A 17,236-nucleotide genomic window follows, 5' to 3' on the forward strand; every position below is an offset into this window, starting at 1 on the left:
TTACTTGGAGAACCCAGCACTGTGTTCTGACATGACACTGTGACTTAATTCAAATGGAATGATTAGGTTCAACTAATAAGCAAAATATTACTTAATTAGCAGTGTAAAAGAAGATGGCCAAATTAAAAATGGACCTCTCCCATAATTAAACTAACAGCTAGTATCTGCGAAGTTCCTGATTGAAAAGGATTCTCTGACTGCTGGCTTCTTTAATCAAAAGGTTTTTTTAAGGGTATTTGATACAAGAAAAAAGAAGTTAAAGCAGACCACAAGCAAGTTTTTATAAAGCAGTTACCATAAAAATGGAAGTGGTGGAGTCACATACAAACTGGAAAACCTTGACTTCTTTTTTTTGCTTTCCCAGAAATACTTGTTTAAACTCAAGATCAAATTCCGTTCATAATTTCTTTTACTCAGTCTTCCAGTCCCCCCCTTTCCTCATCAGCTTTCTCTCTTTATTAATTGTGCTGTACAAGAGATTGCTGGCGTTTGGTCTCGGCTGCCGGACGAGTGGCCACCAGGAGGCTTGTCTGCATACACTGCATTCCCGAAGTTTGTTAACATACGTAGGGGAGGTAGCTCACCTCTGTTATCTTGGTCTATAATTAAATGGAAATTCTAAACTAATCAAACCTTGAAACTTCTCTTTAGAAACTTCCTATGAATGCTATCTCTTGAGATGGAGAATGCAAAATGAGAGTGAACTAAGAGTAAAGTGTGGTGATTTCTTTCACAGACAATACAATAAAATAAGCAGTGAATGTTCTGCGTATGAGCTTAGTTTTAAATTGTTCTCCAAAATTCGTGAATTGAAACAAGCTTTGGAGTGAGTCAATGAAAGCTTTAAAGAAGGGAACTTGTTACAGAGCATTTCCTGAGAAAAGAAGTAGCATAGAGTTAATACAGGCAGAGGGTAGACAATAAGAGCTATGAGTAACAAATGTGTAAGCCACCTCCTTGCTGGATTTCTTTGGACACTGGCAAGAGAATAGGGCAGTCTTGTGCCTGCATTGTTCTATTCATTTGCACACCTGCTTACAGATAAGGAAAAAACAGCAATGAGCATTACATTACTTGGCTAATCGTAATCTAGAGATGACTTTTTCACATTCTTTGGACGGCTCTTTGTGATAACGTCTGTTCCCTCAAACTTGTTCAGGTGGCCCTCTCTCGTTTTAATGTTTAGTATATAAGTACGTAAATCAGAAATGATTGAGTCGCTGAAGAAATCTGGATTACTTTGCAATATTTTCACTCAATATTAGCTCAGAGGATTTTTTTTCAGTAATAAATCTCTCACATTACAACAGAAGTGAACCTCTTCAGAAAGGCTGTCACCAAGTTTACTGGAAATCTTGCAGGCTGCATTTGCTCTGCAGTTGTGGAGAAGCAATTAGTTGAACTCTGCCACTGAATTTGCATGCCCTGTTCTCTGCACGCTGGGGTGCTTGACGCAAGTTTCTAAGGGAACAGTTTGGTCCTAAGTATTTGATATTTCACTCCGCAGTATTCTGAGGGAAAACAATAAATGATCAAAAGTTTGGGTCAGATAAGCTGCTTCAAAAGTATTTTTTCAGGGAGAGCCTTCAATAACTGATGGAAATTAATTGTGGTATCGTAATCAAGGAAATGGCTACTTCTTTTCCCCTGCTCCAGACACTGTTTAAATATCCGTGTTGTACAAGAGTCTGGTATGCAGACCACTTCTCTAAGCTGTCTGGGAACCTCTGCCGCTTCCCAGGGCGAACAGGCAAGAGGTATGCTTAGCATTGCACATCTGCTGGTGAGGCTCAGTAGAAAGACTCGTCTGTCCAAAAGGGTTCATCAGCTGTATAAGAAACTCCTCACTTCTATTCTACAAGTGGGTTTTCTGTGCATGGGTTTTCTTCCGTAACTTATTTGTAAGTTGTCGTTAGAGAAACAGTGTGGTTTTTTCAGCGCTGGTGACTTTGGCTCTGCTTTGTCAGAGATTGAAAAGGTCAGTCTATTTGATTATCAAAAACTGCTTCCTTTCTTGATGATGGTGGCTAAAGCAAAGCAATGACTTGCTTCATTCCAGCAGTCATGAGCCCTCCCTTACAATGTCCGGATCTTAACCCCCCCCCAGAAACAGGACTTTGTAATTTGTAATGGATAAAAAAAATGTTAACGGCATCCTGGAATTGCTCATCATGCCACTATAACTAGAACGGCAGACCTGTGGCCACAATAACTAATTACAGTTGTAGCTTTGAGATAAATGAGCACTCGCTGTGCAGCTGCAGTGGTATTTTAGGCAGCCAGCACGTTGGTGGAGGCAATGCCAGCGTACCCTTTCAACTGTAGAAGCAAAGGCTGCAGAGGTCAATGGCTGTTGTGTGGGAACCAGAGGGATAGGATGTTCTTTTACTTCATTCTTCTCTTTGTAGGTGGCTGCTCGTATCTCGTTATGGAATCACAGAAAAATTCTTCTTGAAAGGGATCTGAAGCAGTTTCTAGTTAAACTTTTTGCTCAGAGCAGTGTCATCTGTGAGATCAGCTCAGGTTCCTCAGGGCATTGTCAAGTCTGGTCTTGAGGCCCTCCAAGACTGGAGACTGCGCAGCCTCTCTGGGTAATCTCTTCCAACGCTGGACTGTCCTGATGGCCTTGCTGCCTCCCTGACATGCCCAACTGACAGCTCTCTTCCACAAAATAGATTGCATGATCTGCTCACTGCCAGGTCTTCTACAAGATATGAACAGAAAGTAGTTCTTTAGCAAGCAAAGAAATAAGAAATTTTATTTCATGCTTTTGTGCACCGCTATAAAATTGGAAAGCATCAAAGGCAACACGTTGCTTCATGGTACTGCATAGACCTGAACTGAGGAGTAGAGGTAGCAGGGAATGTGGTTGAAAGGGCTACTGCTCTATAGGACAAATCTGATAAGACTGGAAGGACATCCTCCTTCCTCTTCCTTCAGACTGTTTCCTTTAATTGTGTCTTATTCTTTACAAAATTTATTCTTACAATGTGAAGCAAAAGGACTTTTTATGTAGAAGTCTGAGAGCTTCAGCTCTAGTTGTGGAAAATGCTGGCATGAGGTTTCAGAGTCCCTGCTAACTCATTGAGCTCTATAAGATGTGTTCATTTTGGTATATCACTTCCAAACTTCAGCAGAGTGTTGTTTGTAACGGTCTAAAATCTTGAAAGTAAAGCTCTCTAAGGTGGAGTTTATTATGAAGAAGCATTTGCTGGTTCTTGCCCCAAGGTCTAGGGGAGAGGGAGAAGTGAGGGAAATACAATGTTCTCACCATGGTACAGTTGGTTAATGAAATGAAGAAAACATCCTAGAAGTTCCTGATGCTGACAGTCCGTTTAATCCAGAGCTCGCTGACTGACTTCCTACTCATGTTAATGGGAGTTCTTACTTACTGTATAATGGATCCATTACTTGGAAGCTTCACACTTTTACTCCAAGATGGGTTAAAATTAAATGACCAGGGACAGCAAAGTTTGCTGTTGGAACGAACACTTCACTCTGTTACGCTCTGCTGCCATACGACTTCCAAAGATTCCACTCTGCACATGGCTCTATCTATGGCTTCTTAGTCTTTCTTTTCTAACAGCAGTTTTAAAATCTGATTATGAGGACAATAGGTTTAACTGTGTTTTCTATGGGAAAACTTCCATTTCTCTGGCACGAGAACTAATTGTAGTTACTTATATGTCTGAGTTTACGGAGTCCCAGAGATGAGCATCTTTCTGGTTATCTTTGTGGCTTGCAGCATCACCCCTTAACATGCAACCAGCCTCAAGAATCTGAGCAGAAACAGATGGAAATAAATCTGTGCATTTCCCCCGACAATCTCTATTCAGTGTTCTTGTCCTGGGAGAGGCTAGTGGAAGAATTTACCTGTGTATTTGATTTCTGTATGCTCATCCTTGACTGCAAATATCTATATAATGGTTTGAAATGTTACTAGCTTTAAGTCCTCAGACCTCTGACATAGTCTGTTTAATGAGGTTTTGTAGGTACTGCTCTCTTGTCTTTCCACAGTTCCTTGGTAATGCCTGCCAAGTGAAGGGCCCTGTTTCGTTGCTGTTTGGCCTTCTTCATATTGTACTTCCTAAAACTGTGTTTTCGTTTTCAACATGGACATGTTTTTCTCTTGTGATTTTCCTGTATGATTACCCTATTCCTTTACCAGAATTCAGCGTCTCAGAAAACCCAGACTTCTCGTGAAGTAAAATTTATTTCCTTCCCAAGCTTAGAATTTGAGCCAGTGTTCCTGTCTGGGATGTCTGTCCTATGCCTGTCATATGTAGATACCTTTCTTTTATCAAACTTCATGCTTTCTTAGATCTGCCACCTTCCCTTAGCTGCTTTTAGTAATCCTTGAAAACCTTTTTTAACTTTGTCTTTTGACAGCCCATGTTCCAAGACAGGGCCTTTCTTTCCCAGTGTTTCAAGGGAGAAGGAAGTTTAAACCGTACGTCTCACACCCTCTTTTCTCCAGGCATCAGGATGGAAATACCCCCTTTCAGTTTGCCCCTTATTTGCATCAAGCTGGAAGTATTTTTGAGAAAACTAGAGCAGAGGTCCAGGGCCACAGCTCTTTCCATGCACGTTTAGATGTCAAGAGTCATTGTTTAGATGTTTAGAGTCAAGAGTGGGAGATCAGTCTGCCGTGAACCACTAGCAAAATATTCCTGCTTGCAACTTACTGGAACCTTACTCATGAGATCTGTTACCTTTGATGTCTTGCAGGAGAGGTATGAAATGGTTTCTTTGGTCACTGAGTAATCAACTATTTGCAGTGATAGACAATGACTATCAACTGTGTCTCGATCTCTGTTCTCATCTTGACTCCAGGTTACTGCATTGATTGTTAAATGCCGTAGCTGACCTACTGCTTCCTTAGCACGGATGCATGTTGCAGCCTCTCAGCCTGTAGGTAGCTATCCAACTTCTTTAAAACTGCTCTTCTGCAGTTAATATGTTATTTCAATGAGTTAATAATTCTTCCCAGTCCTCTGAAATTCTACAATTCATTGCCTAACCACAAATGGTCATTCTCCCATAAGTTGTGTTTGATTCCATTGTGTTGTAATAGAAAGCCAGAAGAAACAAAATACTGTGCAGCTCATTTTTAACATAACTCAGATTTTTACATAAAAAGGAGTACTGTCTTTGTAGGCAGCTTTTTAAATGTTAAGGAATTTATAACTTTAATAATCTGAGATGGTAGCTTCATATATCATCTTCAATCTTTGGGAAAAAAAGTTCTCCTCTTCAGATTATTATTTGGATAATTAAACTTTGTTTCTAGTAAGAAAATATTATAACAGTAATATAAATTATACTCAGATCTTGAAGGATTGTCCACTTGTTCACATGCAAGTTACACGTTCACATCAGGGGAGGCTGCTGGCACTAGGATGAGTACTGATCTCTTCTGTGACTTTAGTATTCTCCTTGTTTGCAGAGGACCATCAAGGTGCAACACATTCACTTCAGATCTCTGCTTATCCCTGTTTCTTTAATGTTCACTCATTCTTCTGGATTTTTTTTTTATTGGAGTAACAAATCCTGTATAACCCCTCTCTTCCAGGAATCTATTTTGAACTTCTTAGGGTTACCATCTGCTAGGTAATTAATATCCTGCTTGAGTGATTGCATTAATACTCGCATCAGACTTGCCCCTCGTCCTACATGAAGTCACTGTCTGTTCTTCCTAGTAGAGAATACCTGCGCAATGAACTTCTGATTGAATTTAGTCTCCTATATTCTTTGCCTTCTTTACTGACCTTTCTCCTTGTGCTATATCCACAAGTATTACCAATATGTTTGTAAAATGCTTGATGTATTTACAGCAGAGAAAAACTGTGATAGAAAAAAGGTTTTTCTGGGCCTCAGATCATTGGAACTCTGGATCATCTTTCAGAGATTGACAACTGTCATCACTGCTGCACACGAGGAAGAGTTGGTTTGTCAAAGGGAGTCAGAGCTTTCTTGATGCTCCTAAAAACTGATTGCAACTTCATGTTAGAAAATAAACTGTTATATTACATAATTGTTACAGGCCCATCTGTGCAGTCTCTCAAGAAAATATCTTTTGTCTAAGTCTTTGGACTTGTTTCTGTGAGGACTATAGGATTCAGTCCAGTGCTGATTGTTCAGAGCACCCCGGTAACCATCACTGAGTTACTTGCTATGGATCCACCAACAACCTGTTTGTAGGGAACAAGAAAAAAGAGGCTTCACAATTTCAGTATCAACAATAAATTGTGACAGTTCTATTTTCTGATAATAAACCAGTGTTGTAGAAGGAAAAAAGTAAAAATTGATTTTTTAAATTTTTTTTTTCTTGAGCTTGTTAATTGAATCTAGTGAAATGTTCTTTACTCAAATACAGAAGAGCTTGTGCAACTTACTTTACAATTAAAGGAGAAAGAAGAAATAGAGATTTAAATTATAAATGGAAACAAAACAAAACAGAGGGATGGGACAAAGCCTTGTGGTTAAGATAAGATTGTCCACTCACTCTTCAAGGAGGGCTTTTTTATAGGGATAAATGGTCCACATTAAGTTATACTCAAAGCTGTACCATAATACATATTTAAAGGAGGAACATTGTGGTAAATCTTACTTAGCAGCAAAAGATGCAATTTCTCTTTACTATCCCTTTAGGTTTGGAGATTTGGGAGGGTTTTTTGCTTTTGCAACATGTACTAATGAAACACTGCTATCAATAAAATGTGCCTTTTTACTGAGGGCAGATATGAAGCAAACTTCCTCAAGCCGCCAGCTGAGACTTGTGAATCAGTATTTCAGCACTGACCTTTTTATGCCTCTTATTTCCATTCCAGTTCTGGAGATCTGATGATTAACCCAATGAAGTAATGTTTAATCATTTAACCTTCCTTCGCCTGTATTGTAGCAGTCACAGGAAATCTATTTCCAAACCAAAAAACAAATCATCTTTGAAAGGGACATAGTGAGCTAAAGTCTCCTGAAATTAGAGAGGATGAATCACATTAGCTGAGAGTCGAGTCCAGTCTAGATACTCTAATTTTGGGGGAAAATGTTTTACCTGTAAGTAGCTGAACTTTTATATCTTTTTTATTTTTATTTTAAAGCAGTAAGATATGAAAGTTGTTTTGCTTTGGTTTCAAATGCTTAAAAAAGTAGAGAAAAGATTGTTCCCTGTGCAGGCTTTATAACAGAAAAATTATATTGTGAAATAGGTGAAAGTTGTGAAACTGATGATTGTATTCTCTGAGAAATGAAACTTTTAAGGGGTTTTTTAATTATTGCAGATGTCGCAAAGATTTGACAAATGAAATTTAAGGGAACAAACAAACAGAAGTATTTCTGAACTGATTTTCACTAAAATAAATGTTGAGACTGCAAGTACGTAGTTTTGTTGCAACCCTGATGTGTATATTACCATGCAAATTATTCATAGCTATGATTACATTAGATCATAGGAAACAGGAAAAAAAAAATCCTTCATTTATCTCTTTTGGCTTATTTAGAAAGTTTGAAAATGGAAGATAAATTAGAAGTTCTTGACAGAAATTTTTAAAACTGTGTTTTCCATGGAGGACTTTGTAACAGACAATGAATGTAAAAAATAAAGTTGAAGAAGAAAAATTCTGAGTAATAACCTTAAAAAAAGAATTATGAATTAATAAGGTGAGAAAAATTGCCCCAATGTTGGGGTTGGGTTTTTCTGAGAGACAAACTTGTTACACTTTTTTCAATGCTTTCATCATTGGTTTTATAACAAAAATTGTATGGTTTTACCTGGAGGGAAAAAATGAGCTTTAAGGCAGCCTTGAATTTTGTATCAGTCTAGAAATGTGGGTTAAGGAAGCTGTTTATTTTTAAGAAATTTGTTGAAAAATGGTGCACTGTACTTACACTAGGTTAATACAGTCAATCTATATATAATTACAATGTTTTATTAAACCAGCTGTGCTGCAAGCATTAGTTTATAGACAACTTGCTAGAAATTTGTTTCCAATTCCAGTTTGTGAAAGTTAATACAACAGTGTATCAGCAATACAGTCTAAAATAATGAGTAAATATGTTAAAATTATAATAGAAGCAACTTCCACTGAAATATATCATGGACCTATTTGAATAATTGGATTGTAGTGTTTTACTTTAAAGATACTTTACAGTGAGATTTATGAAGCTGTGAAAAAAATCTTTATTGCCTTATAAAAGTGAAAATATTGTTCTAACGCTATGAGCATTGTGAAATGGTGAACAAAATGGGAACTGAAAATACCATGGTCACATTAGCTTTGTTGTAGAGTACAGGGGGAGACATCTTATGAAATTCCTACATGAGGCACTGCTTTTTCAGTTCACCTTCTCGCAGAACAAAATCTGGTGTCGAAAGGGCGATGTTACTGTTAGGCTTTTAGCACACTTTTTCATTCTAAATTAATTTATAGGGCAATTCTGCAGAAGTATTTCCACTTTTATATTTGGTAAAGGAATTAGAATACCTGTTGTCTCCTTAGTGTCCTGCATTCTCTTTCCTTTCTTGGCAGCTGTGTGGTCACGCTCTGCAGAAGAGCCTTGCATCCTCAGTTCGTGTCCTAAATCCACAGTGGGACCAAATGTGTGTATTAGTGCTGACCTGCATTAGTGAGCGTATATTAATTTGTTTTGGTTTTGTTTACTAACTTGGAAATAATGATGAGGGGATTTTAGTTTGAGAAGGAACTGCCCTTGATTTTGCAAGATTTTTGGACTTGGTTCACTGGTAAATTATCATGTTTTGTTATTTATAACAATTTGTGTCTAAATGCACTCTGAAAAAAACCATGAAAAATTTTACTTTACTTGTCACGTAGGCATGCTTTAGACCTGTTTCTGCTAACATAAGTTGAAGTGTTTGGTATCAGCCTCACTGGAGCAGGTTTTAATCACTCATGCGTACTGTATGTATACTAGAAGTTGAACAGGAAAAAATGTCAGGAACAAGTTTTCAGCAAAGAGTGACTCTTTCACCTATTCCATTTTGCAGTAAGACATTCACGATCCCAAGGTTACTCCTGGTGAACGTTAGCAAATTCACCCCTTATAGAGTATTCTAAAAGAATTTTTATGATCTCCTGTGGTTAAAAATGTCCCACTGTAAGATGCAGGAAATCTCATTTATTGGGAATTTTTCTTTAAGTTGAAGTCTTTGTTTTAGTTTGGATTATTTTTTCAACTAGAAAGTATAACAAATAGAATTATTCTGGATTCAGTAATAACTGGAGGGTTTTATTTGAGAATTTCTTAACAATTTTTAAAGCACTGTAATGGAGAAAAGGTACTACTTGAAAAAGGGATGTAAAAAGATAGCAAATGGCCTTTTTTAATCTGGCATAGAAAGTTCCGTCAGTTCTATAGTTCAGAGTATTTACATTGTCAAGTAATTGTAATTTACTTGCATTGGTATGTAGTATTGAAGGTTTCAACAGAATTGTAACAAGGTTAAAATTGCATAAATTTATTTTTTCTGAATTATCTTGTAGTTATCTTGAAGTATGGAATTTAGAATATCATTAATTATTGATTAAAGTAATTTCCTTGTGAAATTCATCTGACAGTTTTCTACAAAGTGCAAATCAATGAATATTGCATTGCTACTTGAAAATCAGCCTTTTATTGCTTATTTGTAGGTTTTTAAAAAAGAATTAATAATTACTTTTTAAAATTTGCTATTACCAAAGATTCTCAGGTTTCTATAACTACTCTTACCAAGCCTGAACAGATAACACTGACCCTGTTGTTAACTTTTTGGACAGTTTTGCTTCAAACGAATTTTACTCTCATGTAAATTCACCTCTTGCATTCAAATAAACTGCTTGTGAGAATCTTTATTTTTGCCTTTAAAAATGTTTACTGTGTATGTGGTAAACTCTGAGACTTTTGAGTTTGTCATAAGTTTGAAAGTTGGGGACCCACAATAAAAGTAGGCAGCGTGTTCTTAGCATGTTTTTGTAAAGACTAGCTCAAATGTTATATGGTCTGCCACCTTTGTTGCTAAAATATTTTAGATTCACTCTATGGATTTAATTACAAGTCTGTTGTAGAGAGTACCTGGAATTAGCTATTTGGATTGAGATCCTGGGTTTGAGAGTAAAGATCTCAGGATGTAATGGGATTATTATATTCTGGCTTTGTGTTTTGAGAAAGTACCTTTCTAACATTGTAAATGGTATTGTAGGAATTAATTCCCTTTGCTTGTTTAAGGAATAAGGTATAAGCAGCTCTGGCAATTCAAAGATATGGGGAAATAGAGGACCTGTCTCCATAGCTGTGTGAACTTAGTGCCACTTGCAGGGTTTGAAAAACAAATTTTAATTACATGTGGGTGGTCAGATTTTTGCACTGAGCGTTGTGAAATTGCCTCTCTTCCCTTTAAGCCCAGAGTTTCAAATTGGCCTTTTTGTTTGAAAAATTCTCCCAAATGCTAATTAGGAAACCCCAAAGCATGGAGGACGTTGAAATCACATACGTTTTGAGGTACGTTCATTTTGGGTTTTGCCTCATTAGTGCTTTGTTTTCTTCTTTGCAGGATTTTGCTTCCCGGGCTAAACTGGCTGTCCAGAACCTGGTGCAGAAGGTTGGGTTCTTTGGCATCTTGGCCTGCGCTTCGGTAAGCTCATTTCAATGACAGAGGGGTTCGTAATCCCCAATTACAGACTGAATATATTGCCATGAAATTAATGCTGTGAACTGTGACTTGGTTTTATTTGAGTCCATGTGGATCTTCATGCCTTGTTTGCTGTTTCTGTGTTCTCTGTGGTGCTGAGACAAACGGGATGGTTGTGGTACTGGCAAGTACAATAGCATGGAGAAACTCCAGTCCTAGATTAGTACCAAACACAGTGAATTCTGCATAAAAGCCCAGCTAACAGTTATTATCCCTTCCTTCTACTTCACCATTGGGCTTCTTGACACTGACTGTCTTTGGAAGAGAAGAAGTTTAGAGTATTTCTATTTCCTTTTTAATCCGTCAGAAAAGAATGGTGCAGACAGGGATGCCTTTCTTCGAAAGATAAAGTCATTCGTTCTGTAGTTCAGCATGGTGTGGGTGAAACCTGATAAAAACCAGGTCAGTTCACTAAAGATGCACGAAGCTTTTTGCAATAAGGAAGACTTACAAGAGACTGAACTAAGACATTCTTAAAATTCAAGAAGTTTCTCTGCTTCTGTCTCAGACAAGGGTTGCTCCCTGCATTTGCTGTTGAGGCTGTGTCTTCTCTGACAAAGGCATGTGCACACTGCTGCTCGCTGCTCTGTGTCAGCAGGTATTTGGCAGGTCAGATCGCATGCCCACGGGCAGTTACCCTGCCGGGACTTTCCTAGCCCACATTATTAGCTGGCGAGATATAGCAAGAGCTGTATTATTACCTATAGATTCTGCTGGGACCGTATTATTATTTCTTTAGGTGTTTATGTGCTATAGCTCACAGTACTGAGCATCTTCAGATCCAAAGATACACCCAAATTGAAGAGTGGAAAACTGCCTGTATAAATCCCGATTAGATATTCATCCATAGTAATTCTCCTAAGTCTACTCAGGAGATGTCTTTGGGTCACTGGGAACCAGAGAAAGCAGAATGAGGAAGCCAGTTTCAGAGTCATGGCTATATCAACTACAAACTACTTGTAGGGTTTTTTCTCTAAGCAAGAGGTGATATGAGCATCTCCACTGATGCTATTTTGGAGTAGGATAATACTATTATTTTGAAGTTGAAAAATATTGAACCACTCGAGGTTTGAATATCTCTCTGGAAGCTTAATGAAAACTGGTAGGAGTGGTGTGCCTTATTCTTCATCCCACCCTCAAAATGTGGGATGTGATGCACAGAAATGTGATTACAGAGAGGGGGGGAAGTGCAGCTCCCCTGTGACCCCGTTCTTCCGGAATAAACACAGCCATGAGCCAGCCGCTCAGCTGATGAGGTATTGATTCCACACTTGTCTAGCATCTCTCTTAGTTTCCAAAATTGTAGAGATGGCAATGCTAGCTGTTTGCTCAAATGTAAGTAACCTGTGTTAGCTGGAAAGAATTAATCTGATTGTAGTTGCTGGCATGCAACTTCTGTTTACTAATCTTTTAAACTGCCTTAATGTTCGGAGTGGAGACATAGGTTACAAGCTGTCCTTTAAATCTTTCCATCCAGTAAGCTCTTAGACTGCTCCTTCACTGCCTCTGACTCATTACTCTCTAGTCCCCATCTTGGGAGGCATCACTGCACGGGCTGTTCTGTCCTGTGTCATCAGAACAGCAGCTCGTAGGCGGCAGGGATGAGTTACTGGAGTGGCTGGACAAGGGCGACTGTGGATGAACAGGGCACAGGAGGAAGGAGTTGGTAAACATGAGAGGTGATGTGTACGCTCTTCATAGTTCCTGCTTAGTAATACTTAAACATTTGCTTAACTTCTTACCTACTTGCTGTGCTATTCCTCAGCGCGCTCTGAGCTCCAGCTTCCTGCTGCTTATATAGGCTGCCCCTGCTGGGGGAGGGGTGAGGAATGGTGAATCCACCACAGGACACTCGAGGGTTTGTGAATGAGTTTACAGAGTAACTGCAGAGTAGCAGTAAAAGAGGGTGAGGTTAGGTGTGGCAGAGGCATTGACAAAGCATAGGGATTCGAACCTGTACATTTTTGTTGCCTCTGTAGGTGAGGAAGGCCCATGTGTGCTCCTTGCATTCGTACATTCCCCCACGAGCTTCAGAGCTTGGTTTCAGGGCTGCTCCTGCTTGTTGCTGCTTCTCCCTACACTGGAAGGTGTCTCCTTTACTTGTCCCCCATTATAATTGTGATCTTACTTCTGGATTTTAAACAGTACTTTAGTCAAGTGTATTTGTTACGATTAGAGAATTTGCTTGCGAAGTGGTAATGACTGTCCTAGCTGCAGGTTGTTGTCTGGCAAGCAGTGGTTTCTAAATGCTGCATAAAAACACGGTCAAATTGAATTTAAAACTTTGCAAGTTTATCCACTGAAGTCAACTGAATGTAATGTTGTTTAGTGGCAATAAGAAAGCCATATTATTGTCTGGAACTTAATTCCTATGTCAGGGCAGTTCTGGGGAAGGAACAAAGCAAGAATTAGCCCTGGAAGATCCTTGCTGTGACTTGTGAGAATTTGCCCTCCTGGCTCTGTGGGCTTTTTTGGCAACTCTCAGTACTGTGCATGAGTGTGTTTTAAAAAACAAAGAGAAAACTTCGCTGGCCTGCTAATATACACTGAAGTGGGCTTGTTGAGTAACTTTTTACTGTGATATGTTTAATATGCTGGTGATATAGTTACCCATACCTAAAGCATGTTGCTCCCTCTATGGTGATAGTAAAGCAGCAATTAAATACTGTGTACTTACAAAAAAATCTCCAACCAACCAGCAAAGAACATACTTGGGACCTAGAGCAGACTTGGCTCAGAAGAGCAGAATTATCTGCCTGTGGTATAAGTAAATAATTTACTAGCCTCCCTTGCCTAAGACAGCTGTCAGAGGTAAAGAATCGTTTCAGCTGAAGTGGAGCATGTTTAGAGACCGTTTCGGGCATGATTAGAGACCGTTTCAGATTTCTTCCTATGCAGGTGGTGTTGTGGGTGCTCATAAATTTGAATTGCTGGTCTATAACATCTGAGTATAACCCTCATAAGCTTTCTCACAGATTTCAGATTTTCATTCAGTCAGTTGCAAATTTACTGTCTTTTATGGTCTTCAGCAGTCACACTCTTCGTTTGTTTGTTTGTGTAACAAAGCAACACAAATACTGCAGGATATGAGCCCAGTAATACACTGCTACTGTGAACTAAACGTACCCTGTGCGTTTCCTCAGACAGTCTGCCCTTGTACTGCATGTTAAGTGTGAAAAGTTGGAATTCAGATACGTTCTTGGTTAAATTTCAAAAATATTTTACAGATAGTATCACAATACCAAATGTCAAGCCAACAGTTTAATAATAAAAAAAATCTTTTAATTTTAAATGAAATGCATATGCTTAATAAAATCTCATCAGTGCTTTTAAACTGGATACATATGAGTATAAATGCCAATTTTTAATGTACTTTCTCAGATGGAAATCACTGGGGAACATTTTGAACACTGGCTTCCAAGAGTGATGTGCTGGTCAGTGAGACAATTTGATAAATCACTCAAAATGGCTTTACTGTGGTTTCTGTGCATTTCACATGGAAAACTTTTTGTTAGCTTTTTTAAAATCCAGGGGTAATGAGGGACCATGAGAATGGAATTGTCTGGGACATTGTCTAGCTGAATCCTAGAGACTTAAGTTATGTGGTGCGACTTTAACATTTTTGTAAGTATTAAGACACGAGACTCTTGGATCTAGCTGAATAAGGGGAAAATATTCATTTTCAAAGTCTGTAGTGTTCCTGTTCATCGAAGTGAAGTGCTGCAATTCATGATCTTCTTTCCCCTGTGCTTCACAGATTCCAAACCCCCTGTTTGACCTGGCCGGGATAACATGTGGACACTTTCTGGTTCCCTTCTGGACCTTCTTTGGTGCAACCCTGATTGGGAAAGCAGTAATTAAAATGCACATCCAGGCAAGTAGATGCTACATCTCCCTTAGGGCTCTGGGGTGAAGGCTGCTTTTTTCTTTTTTTTGGACTGTTACACTGTGTTACTTGGTAATGAACTCTGGAGTCTCCCTTCCTGACCTGAAGTAATGGAAATTAATTTGGTGCAAAGGATTTACAATAAAGGACCTGCTAGGCTTCTTATGCTCGAAACTTAGGCAACTGAATAATTTATAGCTACAAACTAATGAGCTCGCTGCCTACACCACTCAGGAAATTGGTGGTTAGCCAAGTTATTTACCTACGGTTTTTACCAGACTGAAAGGACTTCGTACTCATAATGAACTTGCCTTTTTGGTAACAAATACTCATTTCAAAGAGCACTGCAACTAGCCTTTACCGGTTAAGCGGCACTTTTAAATGCTCCCTTTTATCTCAGTTAAGTGTGTAGAGAAAACCCCGCTCCTTTCAGGCCCTGCAGAAGGCAGTCTGGGGGTGCCTCCCTGGGCATATTGTCCAGAGCTTCTAAGCACGGTTAGCAAGTTTTGGTGTCCTCAGTCTGTATTATTGTGAAAGGGCCTGATTTCAAGTGTGTCCAGTTTTTCTTGTTAACTCAGAGCCTTACCGGATGTTCTGAATTTGGCAATCAGAATCTCCTGTTACTTTCAAAACTTTTGAATCTCACTTTTTGTCTGTGTCACTATTTTGTCTGATGAAAGAAAAAGTACTGATTCCCTGGCGATTCCTTACTGGTGGTGGTATGGTCAGTGCTGTATCATGAACCGCATCGCTCTATTTGTAATGATCGGAGCCAGTATGTTCAGCTGGGGCTTGGTTTTTTTAAGCATCTCCATAGGACTGGTGCAGTGCCTGTAGCTCTGTTGCTTGGAAATCTTTGCTGTCGCTACATTAAAATAGCAGAAGCTATTAGTAGTATAAAATTTCCTATCTAGTACCCACAGCAAGCTGCTTAAAAATCTTTCTTTTGCCCTGAACAGAAGATTTCAATCTTCAGCCCTTTTTTTTCTTCCCATCTTTTTGTAAATGGTTATTTTACTTTGCCCAGTCCTTAAACAGAAAATAATAAATGGATCTGAAAATTCTTTCCTTGACTGTGATAGAACAACTTTTTCTCTACACTTATTTTTGTATTATGTGAATTTTTCTGCTTTTGAATCTGTGTACTGTTAGAATTTGTTCTGACAACATAGAAAAGTGAAATAGTATTTCTGTAATATTCCTTTTATTATTTTACTTGTCTTGTTTAGCTAGCAGAATGGTTGCTATGTAATTTATAGTGCTCCACACTCAGATCAAATGTAAGACAAAAAATGTTTCCCAGTGTCTTGTACAGTTGGTAAATCATCTTATTTTGTAATACGTTTAGCTATTAGAATTCTCTTTTCTGCGATGCGTGATTTCAGGCATACTCTTGTGCAATAGCCTTGTTTTTGTAGTGATCTTGCTGCAATTTGGAATTTAGGAAATGTAAGAGTCATGGAAAAGGCTTTTAATGAAATCTTTCTCTAGACAGGAAGCAGTGGCCATGCTGGAGCTGCTGTTAACTGGCCCCTTCCTCCGGACCACAAAATCACTTTGTGTAGTTCCAGTCACATCCCTTATTTCCAGCCTAGTGAATGCACTTCTCATTAGATGGTGTTTAGTTTGATTTAAGGAGACTGTGGGAACTGGTTGTGAGTGTGTATGCATCTATACACAGCCTTGCTCAGTCTTTGCAAACGGACAAGCTGTCAAATACGACAAAAGTGGAATTAGCAAAGGCTATTTTAACAAAATGTGAGCTCGTGTTAGAAGAGAAGGGAGTGGTAAAGTTACAGACACTTGGTTTTTCTGCAAAATACCTATGTGTTGCAGAAGTTTCTTTTATTGAAGTCATTCTGTTCCAAATAGTCTGTTGCATTGGAGACAGTGACAATCCCAGTTTTTTGAACAGGCGGGTACCCAGTGGTTCTTACTTTCTTCTTCACTAAGTATTTTTTGTTATGTTTCTGTCTGAAGCACATGAAGTACGCAACTAAAAGATACACCATTTTTCACTTCTGTGATCTCTAAGTACATATGTTTGTGTAAGGGGATGTGAATTTTTCTGCACGGTGATGACTGCTTTTCCATTAAAACATTGTTGACGGAGTAAAGTGACCTTGAGCCTCTGGGAATTTAAGTTAGGGGAGGATGCGAATGGTTAGTAACAAAGGCTACAAAAACATTGCAAGAAATGAAATCTATGAGGAAATAGAATAGTAAAGTAAAAAGCTTTTCTTTCTCCTGCCTCTTTTTGAAGAGTATTGAAAAATAAAGCTCTTGAAAGAAAAGAGAAGGGAAAACTATGTGTGAATGCTGGAGAAGCTGTCTGGTTGGAAAGGAACATAAATTGTCCTGCCCCATTGTCTCTGCTTCCCTTTTGATCAAATGTTTCTCTAACTGATGTTTTCCTTCCTACAGAAACTTTTCGTTATTATAACATTCAGCAAACATATAGTGGAGCAGATGGTGTCCCTAATTGGGTGAGTAATTCTTTAACACCGTAATACCTTCACTCATTAAGTGGAAAAATACTGGAGTCAAACTAGATGTGCTGAAAATTGTGCTTTGCTTCAAAGTGCAAGCTTTGGCCAGCACGTAATTTAGGTCTTATTTGCAACTTCATTCCTCACCTCAAGGGCTTCAAATACTTCAAGAAA

The 17,236-nt window shown here is 38.6% G+C and overlaps 1 protein-coding gene across 3 annotated transcripts in view; it reads left to right on the forward strand.

Moving 5' to 3' along the window:
* Positions 1-17,236, forward strand: part of VMP1 (vacuole membrane protein 1) — a 71,406-nt gene that overhangs the window by 38,468 nt on the left and 15,702 nt on the right. For all 3 annotated transcript variants that reach the window (XM_075440106.1, XM_075440108.1, XM_075440107.1), the window contains exons 9-11: positions 10,550-10,630; positions 14,445-14,561; positions 16,998-17,059. In XM_075440106.1, coding sequence (XP_075296221.1) covers positions 10,550-10,630; positions 14,445-14,561; positions 16,998-17,059 — 260 coding nt within the window. The remainder of the gene's footprint in view (positions 1-10,549; positions 10,631-14,444; positions 14,562-16,997; positions 17,060-17,236) is intronic.

This window comes from Opisthocomus hoazin, chromosome 20 (assembly GCF_030867145.1).
Source record: "Opisthocomus hoazin isolate bOpiHoa1 chromosome 20, bOpiHoa1.hap1, whole genome shotgun sequence".
Lineage (NCBI taxonomy): Eukaryota > Metazoa > Chordata > Aves > Opisthocomiformes > Opisthocomidae > Opisthocomus > Opisthocomus hoazin.